We start from the raw sequence: 22,294 nt of genomic DNA, 5'->3' as shown, positions 1-22,294 counted from the left end.
AGATTTGATTGGCTGTGGAATCTTGTCAGTGATTGGCCTTTGGTGTAGGGGGTGACTATTTAAATGCATTATGTACACTTTAGAGTATAACATTGCTTGATACAGCTTCAGAAAGGTCTGAGGACCGAAACAGCGCTGCTGTCGCTGATATGCTTGTTATGCTGATTCTTCATCAATAAAGAGCTAAAGTACTACCTGATGGTGCGGACTTGACTGTTGAAGCAGATGGTGGGAGTGTCTAAGTGTGCAGAGGCACTGCAAGCTCCAGCCAGCACATCGCCTTTTTTCCCTTCGTGGGTGCTTGCTATACACTGATTTACTTTTTACAAGCCCTACTCCATAGAGCCAAATTAATCCATGCCATGCACTGATGAGGATCAAACAATCCGAAACAGTCTGTATGCATGTTGGATTATTATGGCTCTGTACATATTAACAAGCTGACACATCATTGCATTCCAGCGGTTCTGGAGGTGTGTTTAGCTTCTAAGGGTACAATGGTTAATTTGCATATATTCAGCAGTGGTGCCTGGGAGACATCTCGAGCTCACTCCAACCTGAATTATCGCAAATTCTTTCTGTTTTAGGAAAGCAAACTTTTGTTTTTCTTAACATCTTAGTAAGGGGGCTTTTAGGACCATTGTAGTCCCTTACACACTCCAATGAGTTCTGGGTCACCATGAGCTTGCTGGTTAGTCTGTGCCTCTCTTACTTTTTAATGTAATGGTTCTTACTTGTTACAGACAGGTTTTGGACTAGTCCATCTCCTATCTTATGGGGGAACTTTTTTTTTTTTTTAAAGCACTCCATGGCAACGATCTCTACAAAGCCTACTTGTTTACATACTATATTGGTAGTTCTGAGAAACTTTCGTTTATTAAGTGCATTTGAAGATAAAGCCTAAGAAGAAGCTAGATAAAAACCTGCCGGTAAGCGGTCAGAACCAGCAAAACAAAAGGATTAAACGAATGTGAACATTGCTGTGTGTGGACACCACTAGGCTAGGCTTGTAAACACTGCTGTGTGTGGGCACCACTAGGCTACGCTTTTGAAAATTGCTGTGTGTGGACACCACTAGGCTACGCTTTTGAAAATTGCTGTGTGTGGACACCACTAAGCTAGGAATGTGAACATTGCTGTGTGTGGACACCACTAGGCTACACTTTTGAAAATTGCTGTGTGTGGACACCACTAGGCTAGGAATGTGAACATTGCTGTGTGTGGGCACCACTAGGCTAGGAATGTGAACATTGCTGTGTGTGGACACCACTAGGCTAGGAATGTGAACATTGCTGTGTGTGGACACCACTAGGCTAGGTATGTGAACATTGCTGTGTGTGGACACCACTAGGCTAGGAATGTGAACATTGCTGTGTGTGGACACCACTAGGCTAGGTATGTGAACATTGCTGTGTGTGGACACCACTAGGCTAGGAATGTGAACATTGCTGTGTGTGGACACCACTAGGCTAGGAATGTGAACATTGCTGTGTGTGGACACCACTAGGCTAGGCTTGTGAACATTGCTGTGTGTGGACACCACCAGGCTAGGAACGTGAACACTGCTGTGTGTGGACACCACCAGGCTAGGAACGTGAACACTGCTGTGTGTGGGCACCACTAGGCTAGGAAGGTGAACATTGCTGTGTGTGGACACCACTAGGCTAGGCTTGTGAGCATTGCTGTGTGTGGACACCACTAGGCTAGGAATGTGAGCATTGCTGTGTGTGGGCACCACTAGGCCAGGCTTTTTAAGACAGCCGTGAACAGAATCCATACTTGAAAAGGCACGTTGGGGTTGGCAGTACTCGGCACTCTTCCGCTCACAAAACAAGGACATGTTCAGAAACTGGTGCTTCAGCCACAGCGCTCTGTCCTCTTCAAACATCTTCCTCTGCAAGACACAAGCAATGCTTATAGGATCGCTATGACAAAGATGCACGGGAACATTACAGCTCAACTCAAAACTGAGCAAGGCTTTTTCTAAGAAGAATCTGAATAAGTGAATACAAACAGTATGCAAAAGTTGGCATAGCTATGGGTGGGCAACGGGGGAACATATGTCCCCAGGCGCAGCACTGAGGGCACTCACACTCGCAGCACCCCCACGCATGTGAGAGGCAGCTTGCTGGCTGCCCAAGGTGTCCCTGCTTCTCTCCCTCCCTCTGCAGAGGAGTGCGGAAACATTACAGCAGCAGAAAAAGCGAGCACATCTGTCTATATAAACAGGAGGAAGGGGGGCACATGTGGCTAACAGCATTTGTTCATCTGTCTCCACCGATGTCCACGCCCACATTCTGATGTGTCCACACCCATTTGGTCCAGGTGGGGGCGCAAAAATGGTCTTAGTCCCCGGGCACTGAAAACCATAGCTACACCTCTGACACCACCTGATACATGGGCCAAAAGTACTTGGCAAACAGCGCTACAGCTTGCTTCCTCTCCTCTGAATTCAGCTGTTGGGCAGGTCAATCAGGGGTGACCATATGACTCTCAGAGTAGGAAAGACAATAGCGGTCATACTGCATGACCTACAAATCTGCTTCCTCAGGGACACGTGTTCTGTTGTAATGCAGGGATGCTGAGGAGTGCAAAGTAGGCAAGTACTACTTGTAAGATCTTCATTTGGTTGCAGAAATCAGTCATGCTTGGTTTGCCATCTGTGTCCTCGCTTCCTCTCGTTGGTAACAACAGAACATGGTAGTATTTCCACAATGGATATACTGGCAATGTCAAAACACTTCATGTGAGACTGAAGTCTCATAAAATTCATGTTTATTTTAAAAATGTGTTAAACATCATAGCCCTACCTAAAATGCTGCGTCCCCACAGCTGTAATCTAACTAAATCCCCCCTAACTCCCCAGGGGGCAATCTGGGCAGCGCTTCCATGAGAGGCAGAGCAATGAGCCGCAGCTCTGCCTCTCAGTGCGTCTATCAGCCCGGAACGGCGCCTTCGCCCGCCCCTCTCAGTCTTCCTTTACTGAGAGGGGCGGGGGATGCGCAGCTGATAGATGCGTAAGGAGGCAGAGCCACGGCTGAAAGCTCTGCCTCCTCCAGCAGCAAAATCCACGACCAAGAAAGTCGTTGATTTTGCGGGGTTGAGCGAAGGGGGAAGTTAGGGGGGGATTTACTGAGATTACAGCCACGGGGATGCAGCGTTTTAGGCAGGGATATGATGTTCAACACATTTTTAAAATAAAAACGTGAATTTGAGATTTCAGACTAATTAGGTTTTTACTGCTGCTTTTATTACCATGGACAGAGTCAGTGTCTTTGTACTACCATGGAGAGTCACTGCCTTTGTGTTACCATGGACAGAGTCACTGCATACGTTTTACTGAGGGCACAGAGAGAGGACCTGGAAGGCTCTGTGGGATGCAGAGCCTTCTTTTTTTTCTAAGGCGAGCATTTTTTTTTTTCCCTTTAGGTCGCTTCACATTTGCTCTATGTATCCATGTAGCAATACATGCAGAAATACATGCAGTTGCGTTTTACTTGTGCATAGAGCACCCTCTGGTGGACAATTAGGAACTGATCCTTTACTTCATGTCCGAGACGAATTGCAGCTTCAGTGAAGTTCCTTCTCTCTTTTTCGAAGTTGTTCTTCTGTTCATGAAACAACCTCCACTCTTCCTGGAGGCGCTCCTGGTCCTCAAGGAGGTAGCAGTCCTGCAGGAGGGCCGAGGTGTCATCCTCACTCCCGACAATGATCTGTTGCTGCACATGCAAAGGGATAACATGAGGACAGCATGAAATCCAGTTCAATGTCAGAATCACAATTAAAGGTGAATACAGAGCAAGAAGATTGGCATACATGAAATAAAGGTGCCTGGAAAAAAGGGTGCAGGGGATTGCCGCTAGTAGAATATCGCTACAATTAGCCATATTCTATGGCTGGATTCTATAGTAAAATATCGGTAATATTTCCTGATATTTTACTATAGCTAAACCTAACCCTACTCTCACACAGAACCCTCTCCTGGTGATGCCTAACCCTAAGACCCCCCCCCCCCCAAACCTTAACTACCCCCTACCCCCCACACACAAAGCCACAAATGTAGCCAAGATGTTAAATTTGGGCACCAGGGGGCACCTGATTACCGGCAAGCACAGCAAGTATCCACGCCTGGAGACGCCCGATAGAATCGCTCCGCGCCCGCTATCCAATGCCGCATTTCTGCAAATTCCTGGCGCCTGCGATTCTATCGGGCGCCTCCAGGTGCGGATATCTACAGTGCTTGCCAGTAATTGGGTGCCTCCCTGCGCCCAAATTTAACATTTTAGCTGCAGTATAAAAGCCGCGATTTACAGCAAAAGTGATAAATTGATAGTGTGTGCTGACCAAGCGGTCAAATTTCTGTTTTCTACTGCTTATAGTTGCTTTTATCACAGGCACCTATGGCAGCACCTTTTTTCCATAAGGGCTACTGCGCCCTTTTACCTGATTAGCCATGGGCTATGCTCATTAGAGGTCAACTAACAGTCTACAGAAACCAATTACATTCCAGGACAGGAGGTTGCCTCGTACAGCTCTCAATGGTGTCACCTGACCTGCATCGGGTCATTGAGAACCATACAGTGTGGATACAGCAAAGCAGCTTGGAGCGGTAGGAAGCGAAGAGGAAAGGCACCTGCAGCTTTTGTAAGTGGTTTCCACTAAGCATTTGCTTTATGGGGGAGGTTAGTGTTAACATTTAGGCCCCGGTTCCAACCAGAAAGAACACCTATTTGGCATCAGGCAATCAAACTCCAACACCCCCTGGACATAGGCAGACGCAGGTGTTTGGGTTGGTTACAGCTGCCCAGAATCCCAACTCAGACCAGAGCCGGTGCAGTGTCTGGGGACAGGCACAAGTTGAGACACCAGAATATCTGCAGGCACCCTGCAGGTTACAGCACCGCCCCTTTCTTTCCCAGCTACAGTTGACTTAGGATGTAGGAGCAGCAGCGTGTGCGCACAGAGCATGGAGCGGCAGCGTGTGCGCACAGAGCATGGAGCGGCAGCGTGTGCGCACAGAGCATGGAGCGGCAGCGTGTGCGCACAGAGCATGGAGCGGCAGCGTGTGGGCACAGAGCATGGAGCGGCAGCGTGTGGGCACAGAGCATGGAGCGGCAGCGTGTGGGCACAGAGCATGGAGCGGCAGCGTGTGGGCACAGAGCATGGAGCGGCAGCGTGTGGGCACAGAGCATGGAGCGGCAGCGTGTGGGCACAGAGCATGGAGCGGCAGCGTGTGGGCACAGAGCATGGAGCGGCAGCGTGTGGGCACAGAGCATGGAGCGGCAGCGTGTGGGCACAGAGCATGGAGCGGCAGCGTGTGGGCACAGAGCATGGAGCGGCAGCGTGTGCGCACAGAGCATGGAGCGGCAGCGTGTGCGCACAGAGCATGGAGCGGCAGCGTGTGCGCACAGAGCATGGAGCGGCAGCGTGTGCGCACAGAGCATGGAGCGGCAGCGTGTGGGCACAGAGCATGGAGCGGCAGCGTGTGGGCACAGAGCATGGAGCAGCAGCGTGTGCGCACAGAGCATGGAGCAGCAGCGTGTGGGCACAGAGCATGGAGCAGCTCTGGGGAACTTAGCGCCAGGTACGAGCACGGACCTGTGCCCTGCTGTGTGAATACCTCACTTTCCCTTTCTTTAGCAATGTTGGCTGCCCTTCTCTGTATCCGAACTACTCTTGATTGATCCCATTGTCAATTGGGAGCAGATCAGACACTTAGGAAATAAATTGTCAGATCCTGTCAGTTGGTCGGGAAATTGCATTATGTGTACCCAGCATGATGTCATACCATATTATTACACTGTATTGTGGGTGGCTGAGGGAGACCTTTCAGGGAGACGTTTCAGGGAGACGTTTCAGGAATCCCCCCCCCCCCCCCCTCCTCCCTTAAAAACCTGAGCTTTCCTCTGCCAGAGTACACAAGAAGACTGTCAGTAATGTAAATGAAGGCTGTAACAAGCTTGTCTTACTAGGTAAAAAATAAAATCCGTAATGGAAGTGAACTGCATTACTGATGAGGCCTCATTTAAAATTTTCAATAAGTGCACTTCTATACTTAAGCCTGCAGGTGGCAGCAGTGCACCACACAAAGCACCTTCTGCCCGCTAAAAGCTTTCCAGCAGTAATCCGTTACCTGCGACATACCTGTAAGAGATGCTGTTGGCTCTTGATGGTTTCCCTGCATTCTTGGATTTCATCTTTCATCTTCTCCACTTTTCTCTCATACTCCTCTCTGTCAATCAAACCCTTGCGGTCTGGAGAAGCCACGCGGACCTGGGCAGCTGATAAACAAGGATACTGGTGTGAGTGCTGAACTACAGGAGCAGGATACAAACAGGCAGAGCGCGGACAGAGAGGCACCTTGGTTGTCCAGTTTCTCCACGTGGCTCTTCAGGATCCGCCACTGCTGTCGGATGCTGTTCACCAACTGCTCCCTGACTGCCTCGCAGGATAATTCTGACAGGGTCTCTTTGCTGGAGTCTGCTGGATCGTCCTCGTCTGAAAGAGCCTGTTATTAAAAAAATACAGTAAATAAATGGAGATCATCTGTAAAATAAACGCTTCTAGGCCAACAAAACGCAGAGTACATGCTGGTCAGGTGGGGTCTGTGCGATTTCACAGCCAGATGCAGAGGGAGAACCTGATCATCAGAGCATCGGAAAAATGCAACTACCAATGCTCTGCTCTTTCACGCTCGTAACACTGTCTGATTTTGGCACTTCTCAATTTCCATCCCTGCTGTACACCTGAATGTCATCCCCTTCCAAGAACTAAAGTCCTTCAGCCCACACTACTCCTGCAAATACATTAAAGTATAAAATGTGGCAGAGATAGCAGTCTAGAGTGAAGCATCATACACATATACAAGGACTGCCGCCTGGAAGGGATCAGGACTCTATCATTCAATTGACAATGTGGGGCCGAGGCAGTACAGATGCGTCAATAGCCTGCCGGCTAACAACTCATTCTGTTGCTATGGAGAGTGGGGAATCTGATTGGAGCAGGTGGGGCTGATGTTTTTCTTATCAGGAGTGGTCGGAGATTACCTCTCATTTTCATTATAACCATTAATATTTACACTTGGACGCCTCCATCCTTACAAATATCCAGATAAAACCTCTTTTGGAGGTAATGTTTTGTCCCCAAAAAACTACAAACCCAAAAAGCGCGACCATCGCGGGAAAACCCAGCGGAGCTCTGCAACCTATTCTTGTGAGTTTAGCTGCATATAATTAGAACTTCCCACTCATGAACCATACTACACCATCGGGCTCCTGGTCTCGGTTTACCTAGGCATTCTGGAGTACAAGGTCACTACAAGGATCACCAAAACCATCCTCTGGTCCACGGGCCCTGGTGTGGTCGTAACCTCTGCATCCCCGATTGCTACCCAACTACTCTGGAGGCTGATTGCTGGCACAGATACGGGGGGTGGGGGAGGGGGGGTGGCCTTAGTCCAAAACCTGTCGGTTCTGTCAGATTTCTACTACCTACTGTAAGTAACAGCAACATAGGAGAAAAGTAATTTATGGCTCATTTTACTCTGGAAGAAACGTACTTAATTGTATAAGTTCACATATATTTTAAATTTTAAGATTTTCCCAACAGGTCCTTTAACCTTCTTGCTGGTTATCCCGAGCTCAGCTCGGGGTAACCTGCGCAGGAGGATTTCTCAGGCCCCGCTGGGCCGATTTGCATAATTTTTTTTTCCTACACGCAGCTAGCACTTTGCTGTGTGTAGTACGCAATCGCCGCCGCTACCCGCCGTGCCGCCTCCCCCCCCCCCCCCCCCAGACCCCTGCGCAGCCTGGCCAATCAGGGCCAGGCAGCGCTGAGGGGTGGCCCGGGATTCCCTATGACGCCATGGGGACCGGGGAAGCCCAGCAGGAAATCCCATTCTGAACGGGATTTCCTGCTTACTCCGATCGCCCGAAGCGATCGGAGTGGCTGCAGAGCTGCCGCTGCTCAGTGGCTATCATGTAGTGAGCCCTGGGCTCGCTACATGATAAAAAAAAAAAAAAAAAAAAAGTTCTGCACTGCCTCCTTGCCGGGGGAATCAGACCGGCAAGGAGGTTAAACACCAGTTGCTGGGCTGTACTGCTGATCCATTTGGCTGCAGTAGTGTCTGTAACACCAGAAACAAGCATGCAGCTAATCTAGTCAGATCTGACAATGTCAGAAACACCTGGGCCCATATGCAAATCACTTTTCTCCTGAGTTTTCTCCTGGGTGATATTTTCACACCTTGCTGTGAAATGCCCTTTGAACCGCCACCAAGCAAGAAAATACTCAAAATAAACTTTGATGGTACTTTTTCACCAACTTTTGGGTACTTTTTCAAAACTGTAAAATGCTGATTTTTTTTGGTTTGTTTTTCATTTTTTTGAGAACGTGAAAATGATCTCCTAGGAGATAAACTCAGGTGAAAATGTAAATTGCATTTGGGCGTATGTCAGAAACACCCGATCTGCTGCATGCTTGTTCAGGGGCTATGGCTAAAAGTATCAGAGGCAGAAGATCAGCAGGACTGCCATGCAACTGGTATTGCTTAAAGAGACTCTGTAACAACAAAAACCTCCCCTGGGGGGTACTCACCTCGGGTGGGGGAAGCCTCCGGATCCTAATGAGGCTTCCCACGCCGTCCTCTGTCCCACGGGGGTCTCGCTGCAGCCCTCCGAACAGCCGGCGACAGAGCCGACTGTAGCTTCAATATTTACCTTTGCTGGCTCCAGCGGGGGCGCTGTGGCTGCTCTCGGCTCCGGACTACACGGAAATACCCGATCTCAGTTGGGTCCGCTCTACTGCTCAGGCGCCGGAAACTTGCGCCTGCGCAGCAGAGCAGACCCGACGGCGATCGGGTATTTCCGCCTACTTCGGAGCTGACAGCCACCAGAGTGCCTGCGCAGGAGCCGGGAAGGTAAATATTACGTCACCGCTGCACGGAGGGCTGCAGCGAGACCCCCGTGGGACAGAGGATGGCGTGGGAAGCCTCATTAGGATCCGGAGGCTTCCCCCACCCGAGGCGAGTACCCCCCAGGGGACGTTTTGTCGTTACAGTTCCTCTTTAAAAGGATACCTTAGCACAAAATTAAATTAAAAACAGGGGGAGCGTGCATGTTTAGTGGGCTCTCCCCATGCCCACTAAACATGCATGCAGTTCTCAGTGCCCCTCCGGTACTTCCTACCAACCTCCCCAAACTTACTTCCTGGTCGGGTTGGTCACAGCTGACTGAGCAGGCGCTGCCTGGTGGTGCAGGTCTTTTATTGCGTGGGTTTTACTCACCGGGGGCATCTACCAGCCCCCTGCAGCCATCCCGTGCCCTCGCAGTCACTCACGGAGCCTCCGGGCCCCCGCCGCCAGCTAGTTTCATTTTCGCTGACAGGCCTGGCCACGTGTATTTTTCTTCACGTTCCCATCCTCAATAGAGTTTTGCGCCTGTGCAGGACACTATTGAGGACGGGAACATGAAGGATATGCGTGGCCAGGCCTGCGCAGGCGCAGAAAGCCCGCTGACTCCCTGTCAGGGCCCGTTGGTGAAAACTAAACTAGCTAGCGGCGGGGGACCGGAGGCTCCGTGAGTGACTGCGAGGGCACAGGGTGGCTGCAGGGGGCTGGTAGAAGCCCCAGGCAAGTAAAACTGATTTTTTATTCCTGGTTGAAAGAGAAACCGTACCCAAAAATTGAACTTCATCCCAATCAGCAGCTGATACCCCCTTTCCAATGAGAAATCTGTGCCTTTTCTCAAACAGATCACAAGGGGGCTCTGAATAGCTGATTTTGTGGTGAAATCCCTCCCACAGTGTGATATCAGCGCCTCACAGCACGGAGGTCCTGACATCACACTGTGGGAGCCTTGTTGCATTGTGGGAAATAACAGCTGTTTACAACTGCAAAGCAAGCAGCATCTCCTTCCAGTGACATCATCTGCCAGCAGCAAAAATGTCACCATGTGATAAATATCTGAATGTAAATCTGGGAGAGGAGGGATTTTACAATGGGCAAACACTGACTAAATCATTTATACATAATTGTAAAAATTATGTATTTTATTACAATATTTTCACTGGAGTTCCTCTTTAAAGTGAACCTAAAGGCAAAAAAAAAAAAAAAAAATGAGATGAACTCACCTGGGGCTTCCCTCAGCCCCCTGCAGACGATCGGTGCCCTCGCAGCTCCGCTCCGATGCTTCTGGACTTGCCGGCGACGACTTCCGGTTTCGCCGTCACCGGCCGACAGGCATGGGAACGCGAGTGATTGTTCGTGTTCCCAGCCTGTATAACGCCCCCTATGCTGCTATTGCAAACTCCTGGCCGCAATAGCAGCATAGGGGGCAATATACAGGCTGGGAACGCGAACAATCACTCGCGTTCCCATGCCTGTCGGCCGGTGACGGCGAAACCGGAAGTGTTCGCCGGCAGGTGCAGAGGCATCAGAGCGGAGCTGCGAGGGCACCGATCGTCTGCAAGGGGCTGAGGGAAGCCCCAGGTGAGTTCATCTTTTTTTTTGACTTTAGGTTATCTTTAAGTGTCTGTTTTAAGTGTGCCCCATATGACATGAGAGAAACGTAAATGTACAGTGCCAAGTATTAATAACTAGGCTGTGTTTCTTCTTTTTCTGCCTGAAAGAGTTAATCTGCAGGCATGCAAGTGACAGCTTCTCTTGCCAGACCCTTATTAAAAGCGTTCTCCACTCGGATAGGGAATTACAGCCGTAAAACATTTTCCCGCAGAGAACTTCCAAGAGCAGGGGATTGAGGAAAAAAAAAGTCAATAGTTCAAATATTTGAGCTCTGTAAGGAATTAAATCCCAGAGTCAACCAATTCACAACTCTCGCTATAGGACAACGTAACACAGGTGAGGTTGCAAAGCACTTGTCATCTAACAGCAGGTTTCCTGGAGAGATGTTAATTACAGATTATCAGCAGCCTAGTGAATGGGGTCCTCCGCATCAAGGCGCTCTACATGTGCAGTGATGACAACATGTAACGCTCACCGGCCCCAGACTGTCCTCCATCTTGTCCTTGGCTTTTGGCTTCTGTGATTGGAGGAGAGAGATCATCTCTTTCTTCATCTGCTGCAGGACTTTCTTCAGCTCGCCATTCTCCAGCAGGAGCTGCTTCTGTCGCTGCTCATAGTCACTCAGCAAAACCTTATACATCTCCTCCTCGTTTCTGAAAGAAAAGATCAGTCACCCTCAGCGTTCTACAAGCTCCGCCCATAGCTCATCTTCACAAAGACTAGAGTATAAAGTCAATGGGGAAGAAAGTGTGTTCCAAAGCCAATGAAGACACCTGGAATTGTATTTCTATGTGCAATACAGTCACAGCTATGATCAGAATGGTTTCAAAGCTTATGTCCAGGTATCACCTCATCCCTCTACCCATAGCTGACCTTGTTTTGTAACCCCACCCCCTATAACCCACTGTACATTAACACCCCCCCCCCCCTCCCATCGATGCCTTCTCCCTACCCCATAACACTGCTCAACATACTAGTAAAAGGTCCATGGCTGTAACAACAATACCACCCCTACAATCAGTGACAAGTGGCCTGAGCACCACACCCACTTTCAGCCAAGAATGGAGGCAGAGCCTGAGCTGCTAATTTTTCCATGGGCAGAGATTGTGGCCTCTTCTCGGCTTCGTGCGACCACATCACTGCAGTTCCTCCCATTTACACTAGGTGGTGCACAAGTGCAAATGATGACTAGAATTACTGGGTGGAAGCTGTGAGGCTAAAAGCAGATAACCACTCCGATTTAATACTGGGCCCCTGTAGGTGTGGCCATTAAGCCCTGCAGAGCATTGCTGTACTGGTCGGCACCAGTCCTGATTGTCACATTTTTCTTCCATCATTTATATGGGTTTTCACTTACTTGGCATCTGTTTTACTTGTCCTCCAAGCCATCCGTTTACCATCCGCTCGGCCTACGTAATTTAACACATCGATTGCTGTAGTAAGAAGAGAAGAAGTAAATACACAATGTCTGGCAGCAACACGTTCATTAGATTGAGGCGTCAACATGACACTCACAGATCTTCTTGTCTTTCTTGTCCATGACTAACTGATACAATCTCTCCTTCAGTTTATTGTATTCCCTCTCCTTCCTCTTCATGTTGTGGTTATGCTGAGTGGAGCGGCTGGTAATGATGTTCTGCAATTTCTGAGCCTACAAAGAAAAGCATCATTTACTCGAGAATATAAAAACTAAAAAACTAAACTAAGGTTTCACAAAAAGTATTTTGCACAGAGCCAATCCTTTAGAAGTGCAGATTGTGGAAAATAAAACAATTTTGCATTGACCATTTAGCAGCCAATTGAGTTAGAGACTTGCAAGTGCTCCAGGCCAATTTTAGCACATTTTTTTTTATTTCTTATATTGCCTTGCTACTAATTACTACTGCTGTAATGTGTATTTATGGCCATTTGTCACCAAGGGGCAGTTGGAGACAAAAACAGGATTTCTTTCAGTCCCTATATCCTCTGATAGAGAGACATCAAAGCATTCCAAGAATTTATAGCACAATAAGTTCTAATATTAAACTGCTAATGGGTTAAGAGAAAAAACTTGGACCCTAACATCCACAGCAGCTGAAACGGGTCTCTTATTGTAGATATGTATAGGAAGGGCCAGCAGTTTGTATAGTTGCTGCTCTGACAGACAGGAGGAGGACAGGCAGTGCAGAGATTTATCAAGAATGTGAAAAACATCCTGGACCTAACACAGGCTCTATAAGCAGGGGTGTCAAACATCATAAGGGGTCAGACAGCCGGATCCCTGCTGGGCTGTGTGTGTCCTGTAGCCTGCAGCGTTTACTCACCTCCCAGGCTCCAGCGATGAGCCGCCGTGGACCCCTCCCCTCTGGCCGACATCCCCGCTCGTACTGACACCAAGTTCCGGGCCGCGGCTTGATGACATCAAGCTGGGATCCGCAACTTACGGCAGAGCAAGCGGGGATGTGGGCCAGAGGGGAGGGGAGCGACGATCGTCGTGGTACCAGGAGGAAGGCGAGTGGATCCTCTTTCCCCCACCGCCGCAGCTCTAATGGTGATCACTATGATCCGCCGGCGATCATAGTGATCATGTAATCAGAAGCCATACGCGATTGCTTCTGATCTCTGAGGGGAGATGTCAGCTGTCATATAACAGTTTAATCTCCCCTCTCGGGTGCGCAGGACGCTTAGTTTTGTAGGAAGTTGAATCTACGTCCAGCAGAGCAGCAGCACCACCTGCTGGACGTAGATTCAAACTACGTCAGTACCCAAAAGGGTAAAAATTTAACATTTATTGCCTCGGACTAAGTAGCGTAATGATAGTGACAATGTGGGGGGGTCTGCTCCTCCCCCTTCTGCAGAGTAGCGCAGTGGAGCAGTTTAATATTTACCTGCTCCAGCACTGCTTCAGGTCTCCTCTGACAGCCACACGCTCTATGCTGCATACGTCTGGCTCAGAATGCAAGTCACGTGATCAGAATCTGGAGGTGAGGAAGTACAGAGTGTATTGCTGCTGGGAAGAACAGAAGAGGCCCGATGCATCAATGGAGCAGATACATATTACACAGGGTTTGGATCCCAGGAAAGGGCCTCTGGGTTTTTGCTGCTCCCCAAGTCAAGCTGACAATGTTTTGTTCAGAAGCACAGTCACTGGTGTGCTCCTCTGGTTTGGAGATCTGTCTGTCATTCCTTTACGGCTTAAAGAAAATCTGTAATGAATAAACCCCCCCTAGGGGGTACTCACCTTGGGTGGGGAGGGAAGCCTCTGGATCCTATTGAGGCTTCCCCCGTCCTCCTCGGTCCCACAACGGCGAAAATCCTCCCGGAGCAGCGGCGATGTAAATATTTACCTTTTGGCTCCAGCGCAGGCGCAGTATCCGCTCTTCCCACGGAGATGGGCGAAAATAGCCGATCTCTGTCGGGCCACTCCACTGCGCAGGCGCAAGTCTCCTGCACCTGCCTCCTGCGCCTGTGCAGTAGATCGGAGCTGACGGAGATCGGCTATTTTCGCCTATCTCCGTCAGAAGAGCCGCAACAGCGCCCCCGCTGGAGCCTGGAAAGGTAAATATTGCACAGCCTGACACTTGTCAACTGTGCGTTCCGTGGGCTGCAGCGAGACTGCCGTGGGACACAGGAGGGCGGGGGAAGCCTCGATAGGGTCCAGAGGCTTCCCCCTACTGAGGTGAGTACCCCCCAGGGGGAAATTTTTCAGTATAGGCTTTCTTTACAATGATGCATGTTTAAAGTGGTCGAGGGCCACATAAAATGGCAAGGAGGGCTGCATTCGGCCCGCGGGCCTTGAGTTTGACACCTGTGCTATATAGAATAGTACACCAGGGGGAGGTTGGTCCACCAGGTACTTCCTGTTTGAGACTCAGAAGCAAGTACAGCTTGAGAGAGAAGAGTACCAGGAGATCCAGGGACTGAGCAAATATGAAGATAAACAACCAGGAGCCAATAGTGCAAACCTCAGGTACACCAATCAGATGTAGATCATAGAGGTTACCCATCATGATCTCCACTTTCCCACCGCAAGAAGTCATTCAAGGGAACAGAATGGCTTCCCTTATCAATGCAATTCTTTGCAGAACTTTTATTGAACCATCAATACCACAATACATGCACTGAGAACCAGAGGGATATCGCGGAATGCACTGCTGTTCTCATATCTCTATAACCCAGCCCCTCTATAAACGTGATGTGGAGGGCTCCGATTGGCTCAGATGCAGACACCCGCCCACTGAGCAAGGCACGAGAGGTCACTTACCTCCTCCTTCTCGTTCTTCAGCAGCTGCAGCAGGCTGTGGTTCTTACATTGCTGCTGTCTCTCCTTCTCCAGCAGGGCAGCGTTCTCTCGTTTGGTTACTTCCTGCTGATCCTAAAACAGTTACAACACTTATGAACTGGAGTCTATTTATGTCTGCAAAAGTCTCATTTATTCAAAATCATGGCCTATCCAGAGTAAAATAAGGCAGATTCAACTGGACACACATGTAATGGATAAATGGTGTTGAAGGCCCCCCTACCGTTTAGTAAGGGAGGAGAGAAACCGGGGACACCAGGAGCCTGATCTGGTGTAGTTTTGTCAAGCAATAATAAGATCAAGTGTATTGTGACAGCTGGACACTCACGCTTTTAGGGCCCGTTTCCTCCATGTACGAATCAGCAGCAGCACTGATCTTGGTGGATGTAGTTCAGTATACTGGCGAGTGTGAAGATTTGCAAAGTGGGGAGACCAAGTAACCCCTGGATCAAGTGCATGGCCCAATATAAGAGGGGCACTCTGCAGTCTACCTGCCTCTAAGCAGGAATGACTCTTTAAAGATGAACTCCAGCCTAAACAAACATACTGTCATTAAGTTGCATTAGTTATGTTAATTAAAACAGATAGGTAATATAATCTCTTACCCACCCTGTTTTAAAAGAACAGGCAAGTGTTTGATTTCATGGGGGTAGCCATCTTTTTTGGTTGAAAGGAGGCGACCGGGAGCATGAGACAGTTCCAACTGTCCTGTGTCCTGATCACCCCTCCCAGTTGCTAGGCAACATGAACAACATAGTAAATCCCATCATATTTTGCACAGCATCAGGGGAAAAATGCCCGGGTAGTTTTCTTTGACGGGGCCGAGCTTAGCTTTTGTGCAGCTAAAATAAGGCTTATGTAAGAAAAACAAAGTTCTGATGCTGTGAAACTGTTTAACGCCACGCCTTTTCACTGCTGCTGAGTAGATTTTTAGTCTGGAGGTTCACTTTAAGTTTTAGCAAGAGGGTGAAAAAGACCACCTGTGCCAAACAACCAACCATCCATTCATAAACAAGGAAAGGGCCTTCCATATAGTTAGTCATCTGAAGCAACCTCATTTTGTTTGGATGATCTATACAATGCGATTAAACTTTTGTTAATAATAAACATGGAATTAATCACCTTAACCATGTGTACCTAGTCATAGAATTCAATATAACCGGGTTACTATATCCTTAAATGTTGATACCCCCTCCCCCCAATCCTGGGAATTAATCAAATCAACGTAGTGTGCGGATATATCTCCTGGATGAGAGCCTTTTCACAATTGCAACCCAGTGGCCCACCATGTTCATTCGAGGCCTGACAATAACTTAGTGGGTCAGACATGCTGGATGTTGTTGGGAGTGTGGTGACCAATGAAGACAGGGACACCAGGAGCACTTGCTAGTACAATATATCGTGGAAAAAGGGTCAAATGGACAAATAATAAAGTATTATTATTATTATTTATTGTATTTATAAAGCGCCAACATATTACGCAGCGCTGCACAATAGATAAATGGGTTAACATACAGGTAGAACATACGGAAACTCACAACAAAACAAGATCATGCAAATGATTTGATAACAATACAGTGTCATAGGTCAAAATAGAGACTGTTTGAGTCTGCAAGAGGGGGTGGCTGTGAGTAAGATTGCATAATCAAGCTGGATACATTAGGGAGGAGGGCCCTGCCAGAGGCTTACAATCTAAAGGGTGGGGTGGAGACAATAGGTGCGTCTTTTGAGAGGGGGTCTAAGGGTGCGTTTCCACTAACGCGAATTCGCATGCGTTCCCCGCATGCAAATTCGCATAACCAATAAAAGTGAATGAGCCTGTGTCCACTTGTCAGGAAAACGGAGCGTTTTCTTGTGCAGAAAAAAATCTGCTCAGCAGAGCCATCCGAATTCGGACACCGCACACACGCATGCGATTCGCATACAATGTATTTAATAGGGAATTCGCATGGTGTTTTTTCATGCGAATTTTCATGCAAATTCGCATACGATTTCGCATGGAATCAATGAAAAAGCACATAGGCACTGACATGGTTAAATTCGCACACAGTGTCATCCATGCGAAATCGTATGCGAATTCGCGGTAAAATTTGCATACAACCGCATGCGATTTTGCTCTTGCATGCAAATTCGTCCGCGGAGAATCCGCCGCAATTTCCCACCGCACTAGTGGAAACGCACCCTATCAGAACATATTATGGTGCTGGTGTAGGGGGGTATGCGAGCGTGAAGAGGTGAGTCTTGAGAGCTTGTTTGAAGGTATTAAAGGTGGGGGCGAGTCTGACGGCTGGTGGGAGAGAGTTCCAGAGAGTAGGGGCAGCCCTGGTGAATTCCTGCAATCGTGCGTGTGACCGAGTTATGCGTGGTGCGACTAGGCGCAGGTCATTGCAGGGTACGCACAAAATTGGGCAGCAAGACTAGCAACCAAATTAACAACCTGTGAGGAAAGAAGCCCGTCCTCACACAGGTCCTTTATTCTTCAACCGAGTGGGTCACTTTCCAACAAAACCAAGAAAAGAAAAAAAAAAAAAAAAAAAAGTGTGGGTTTGAGAACCCACAGACACTACCAGCCACCTAATAGTTTTAGGGGCTGGTTTAAAGTATACCAGGAAGGGAGGAGACGCACTAAGTACATGGTGAGATCAGGAACTGTACATGAATATCTATTTAAAGAGGCTTACCTCCCAGAAGGGGCAAGCCCAATTCAATTATCAAAGGACCACTATGGTGAAAAATTGTAAAATCATGTAAACACATACAAATAAGATGTATGTTTCTTTCAGAGAAGCATGAGCCATAAATTACTTTTCTCCTATGTTGCTGTCACCTAAGAAATCTGACAGAACTAACAGATTTTGGACTAGTCATCTCTTCATGGGGGATTCTCAGCATGGCCTTTATTTTTTATAAAGACACACCTTGAAAAGTATTTATACAATTATGCTGGCCAGACCGATTGCTGCACACTTTTTTGACAGCTGGACAGAGCAACTGCCATTCACTAAGTGCTTTTTAAAACAAACAAAACCCTGAGAATCCCCCATGACGAGATGGGCTAACCCAAAACCTGTTGGCTCTGTCAGATTTCTACTACCTACTGTGACAGCAACATAGGAAAAGTAATTTATGGCTCATTTTACTCTGGAAGAAACATACAAATTAATATTGGTTTACATGTATTTAAAAATTTTATGATTTTCACAATAGTGGTCCTTTAAAACCACTTCAGCACCACAGGGTTTTTTGCTTAAAAACCAGAGCAATTTTCACATTTCAGCGCTCCTCCCATTCATTCACCAATAACTTTATTGCTACTCATCAGATGTAAATGATCTATATCTTGTTTTTTTTGCCACAAATTATGCTTTGTGAGGGTGATATTTGCTTTTAGTAATTATGTTATTATCTGTGCATTTTAAAGGGAAAAATGAGAAAAAAAAAGTAAAAATACACTTTCTCCATTTCCATCCACTATAGTTTTCAAATAAACAATGTTACCATAGGTAAAACACACACATTGTATTTGCTAATTTGTCCTGGTTATCTCAACATTTAAATAATGTTCCTAGTACAATGTATGGCGATAATATATTAGTTTCTGGTTTGTGTTTTTTGATTTCTCATTGTACTCTATCAGTAATTAAAAGCCCTTATCTTCATGATTAACAGTAATACACTCTCATGGCATACATATTTTAAAAGCTAAGTCCCTAGGGTAACTATGTATTCTCTTTTCAATGCTGTCACTTTTGTTGTTTTTACAAGTATTTATTTGGGGGTATAGAGTACATAAAAATAACAGTTATTGCTTTTCATTCAGTTTTCCGGTAAAAAAAAAAAAAAAAAAAAAAAAAAAAAAAAATCACATGACTTATCCCTCAGTTGTCAAACACCACAAAATCTATTCTCTCACTTGTCACGGTTAAAATGATACCCTATATACATAATCAGATAGCTTATTGGGCATACAGCACACTGTTTACCACAAGTACGCCTATCTACTCCCCTGAGCTTCAGATGAAGTTTTGTGGGGAGTAGAGAAGCGTAGCAAGGGATTCAAAGTGGTTAATATTTATTTTATTGAATACCAGACTCCTGAAAGAACGCGTTCCGTGGAACACAATACACTTCCTCGGAGCAAATTAAACAGTGTCTTCAAATCAGGAGTTTGAGCAAGGAGTGCCGCCCCCCCCCCCCCCCCCATATGGCCTACATACGCCTTCCACAAGATACACTAGAATTTCTGCCACTTCCCCTGAACTGTTTGTCCTGCTTCCCACTGATTTTACAAGTTGGATTTGCAACAAGACCAGATGCCTCCCACATAAAAAGGTCCTGGAAAGCAGCTCTGCTCACAAGAAATGCTGTTCTAGGCCAATTAAGGACTGATGCTTCCAGTAACCAATATAACATGACCAGCAAATGCGACAGTTCTCTACAAATCACTGCAGATTTGGTTTTGCCCTCACCTTCAGTCTACTGTGAGCGTTCTGCAAATATTCAAAGTCGCTGTTTATCTTCAGAAGCTGCATTTCCACCTCTTCCCTCCTCCGCAGGTCCCGGCCGTGCCGCTGCAGCAGCTCATAGATACAGTTCAGTATAGACACTACGTGTAATCGCCTCCCGCTCCCATTCTTTGAGGTGGTCTGCAATGAGGGGAATCCCAGAGTCTTCAGCTCCTGCTCAGAGACAAAACACAGGAAATGACAACCTGGAGGGGCTTACTGAAGACCTGTCACCTTTTCACTCTGGCCTACTATCCCTCACAAGTGCTCTAAACCTACAGCTGAACTCTGGTCCCCTACCTTTCGTGTCCTTACCTCTCCCTCTAGATTGTAAGCCCTTGGGCAGAGTCCTCCTCCTTTTGTGTCCTACCTGATCATGCACCTCTATTACTGTGAACCCATGCTATGCATCTGAGTGAACCTAACTTGCCTAATCTCCATGCTCCATCCAGTGACTGACTAAGCATTACCTGGTACTCATATTGTGCTGTGTGATCTGGTTTTCTTGTATTCCTGTATTGTCATATTGCTGTATGTCACCCCTAAATATTGTCTGTAACCTAAACTAATGTCCAGCGCTGCGTAATATGCTGGCACTTTATAAATTCAATAAATAATAATATGCAAGTTAGGAAATCAACTAAAGGTCCCTCATGCACCAGACAGGGCTGGGTTTTGACTACAACCCCCTCTGAGGTCATATCTAGAGCTCATCAATTAGATGCTGGATTAGGAGAGGATGGAGGGATGTTTGAGTTGGTGAAAACTTCCGTTAGCATCACTTTATGGGGATTGCATCAAGTATTAGTATTAACAAATAGGACTGACGGTATTAACATGTTCCAATAAGACAGGGATACTTATGGGGTGTACTTCCTATAAACATCCACAATGTCCTTCGTGCCTTCTTCTTGCTCTTCTTATCTAGTCCTTATTCCACATAAAATTGCTGGAAAAAAAATTCACTTCTCTATAGGCACCCATAATTTACTCGACTTGGTGGCCATCGACCATCTGATTCGTTAATTATAGTCAAATGGGATGAAAGTCGGTGCCACAAAGCCATGTACCAGGCTGAAATTGGTCGCATGTAGCGATTGGTCATCCTAGAAGATCTCAGGCTGACACGCTCGATCGAGTGCTCTGCAGTAGCGGCGTACGATAATCGTGAACAACGAATGCCACAGAAACCCCCAGCCGAGTCCCCCCAAATGTTTTAGGTCCCCCGTGCAGTTATGCTTTACCTGCCGCCGTCCTCGTGCTTCCGCATTCGGGGTTCCACGTAACTACTGGCATACAGCACATGGGGCACGTGTGACGTACTATAATGCCAGCAGGCGGCGTCTGCGCTTTTCAGTGCGTTTTTCTTGCGATTGGCCTAAAGTCCTTCAACAGGATGTCACAAGGTCTCCTGGGATTCGACCTCAAAAAAACCGCAATGCAAGTCCATTGCATTTTGTATGCAATTTTTGAAACGCAGTGCTCAAAACGCGCTGCAGTCACTGCAATTTTCTAAAATCTATTTGGGGAGGAAACACGGGCCCATTGATTAGGACATTTTCATTAGTCACGCCTACTACCATTTGTGGCCATGCCCATCTCTTGTGGCCACGCCCACCAATTTCCTTTGTAGGTGGGGCATCATAGGTCTGACGTGCCTAGGGCATCAAACTAAATAGAGCATCAGAGCTCACAGCTCACCTGCTCCAGGTAGTCTATGCATTGCTCTATGTTGTCCTCACTGCAGAAGATGCTCTCTTGGGAAGTCTTGCCAGTGGTGAGGGAAGACTGGAAGATGTTCAGGGACGGTATCCTGGGCTCAGAGTTATACCGGGAAATCAATCTGGTTTCTTGGGAAAAGAGAAAGCCAATGTTAAAACCTAAAGAAAAAAACCCTGCTGTATTGTACCTACTAACTAAGGTTTTGGTGCTGCATTTGATTGGTCCATTTCCAAATTTGCATAAAAATTGCATCAACTCGGAATTGGTAGATTATTAGCCACCCCTAAAGAACTGTACTGAAAATAAATAAACGGAATGAATAAGATTGCTTATTTTTTACAACTATCATTTATATATGATACAAGTTAGTGCCCATTGTAAAAAGGTTTCCTCTCCCTGATTTACATTCTGAAATCTCACAGGCAGCAACATCTTTAGAACTGGCAGGTGATCTCTGCGGAATGTTCGTTGACAGAGTTCTAATGGCAGTGAAAAATCATACCCGTTTCCCAGAATGCTCTGGGAGAATTCCTTCCGCAAAAGCTAAACAGCCTAGGTTAAGCATCATTGGGAGGGCAGGGCTACATAAATACAGGAAGGGTTTCTGATGCTGAAATCTGTGCCAAAGTTCCTTGCACCTGGCTAGATACAGTAAACTAACATTAGGCCCAGTTTGGGGGGGGGGGTCGTGGTGTTTTCCAGTCAATGTCCCGCCCTAGGCCCCCGTGTAAAACACACGTTGAGTTGGAATGTGACGGTGGACGCAGTGCACATGTCGGGTTGGAGCCGGTAGGTGGACGCAGAGCTACTTCTCCTTGCTCCTATTTGTATCCTCAGGTCTCCCCGCCAGCTTCTTCACTGCTCACTAGAGCTCCAGGCTCACAGTTGTGTCTCCACAGTGAGCTTGGAGCTCCAGCAAGTTGAAGTGATTTAAAGGATACCCGAGGTGACATGAGACATGATGAGATAGACGTGTGTATGTACAGTGCCTGGCACACAAATAACTATGCTGTGTTCCTTTTTTTCTTTCTCTGCCTGAAAAAGTTAAATATCAGATATGTAAGTGGCTGACTCAGTCCTGACTCAGACAGGAAGTGACTACAGTGTGACCCTCACTGATAAGAAATTCCAACTATAAAACCCTTTCCTAGCAGAAAATGGCTTCTGAGAGCAGGAAAGAGATAAAAAGGATCAATGGTTCATAGATTTTAGCTCTGGCATACTTCGATGAATGTGTCATTTAGCAAAAACAATGAAACGGTTAAAACT

At 47.2% G+C, this 22,294-nt stretch overlaps 1 protein-coding gene across 5 annotated transcripts in view; it reads right to left on the bottom strand.

Annotated features, from left to right (window-relative positions):
- SSX2IP (SSX family member 2 interacting protein) overlaps nucleotides 1-22,294 on the bottom strand; it is a 57,528-nt gene that overhangs the window by 12,543 nt on the left and 22,691 nt on the right. For 3 of the 5 annotated variants that reach the window (XM_068239127.1, XM_068239131.1, XM_068239129.1), the window contains 10 exons: nucleotides 21,005-21,153; nucleotides 19,268-19,477; nucleotides 14,763-14,873; nucleotides 12,035-12,170; nucleotides 11,877-11,952; nucleotides 10,995-11,172; nucleotides 6,361-6,508; nucleotides 6,145-6,281; nucleotides 3,498-3,719; nucleotides 1,780-1,894 (listed from right to left, as the gene is read on the bottom strand). In XM_068239127.1, the coding sequence (XP_068095228.1) occupies nucleotides 1,780-1,894; nucleotides 3,498-3,719; nucleotides 6,145-6,281; nucleotides 6,361-6,508; nucleotides 10,995-11,172; nucleotides 11,877-11,952; nucleotides 12,035-12,170; nucleotides 14,763-14,873; nucleotides 19,268-19,477; nucleotides 21,005-21,153 (1,482 nt within the window). The remainder of the gene's footprint in view (nucleotides 1-1,779; nucleotides 1,895-3,497; nucleotides 3,720-6,144; nucleotides 6,282-6,360; nucleotides 6,509-10,994; nucleotides 11,173-11,876; nucleotides 11,953-12,034; nucleotides 12,171-14,762; nucleotides 14,874-19,267; nucleotides 19,478-21,004; nucleotides 21,154-22,294) is intronic. The other 2 variants (XM_068239130.1, XM_068239132.1) reach the window with 1 other exon arrangement.

The sequence above is a fragment of the Hyperolius riggenbachi genome, chromosome 6, assembly GCF_040937935.1.
Source record: "Hyperolius riggenbachi isolate aHypRig1 chromosome 6, aHypRig1.pri, whole genome shotgun sequence".
NCBI classification, from domain to species: Eukaryota; Metazoa; Chordata; class Amphibia; order Anura; family Hyperoliidae; genus Hyperolius; species Hyperolius riggenbachi.
Note: the sequence above shows the minus strand (reverse complement) of the source record. Positions and strands in the feature narration are given on the sequence as shown.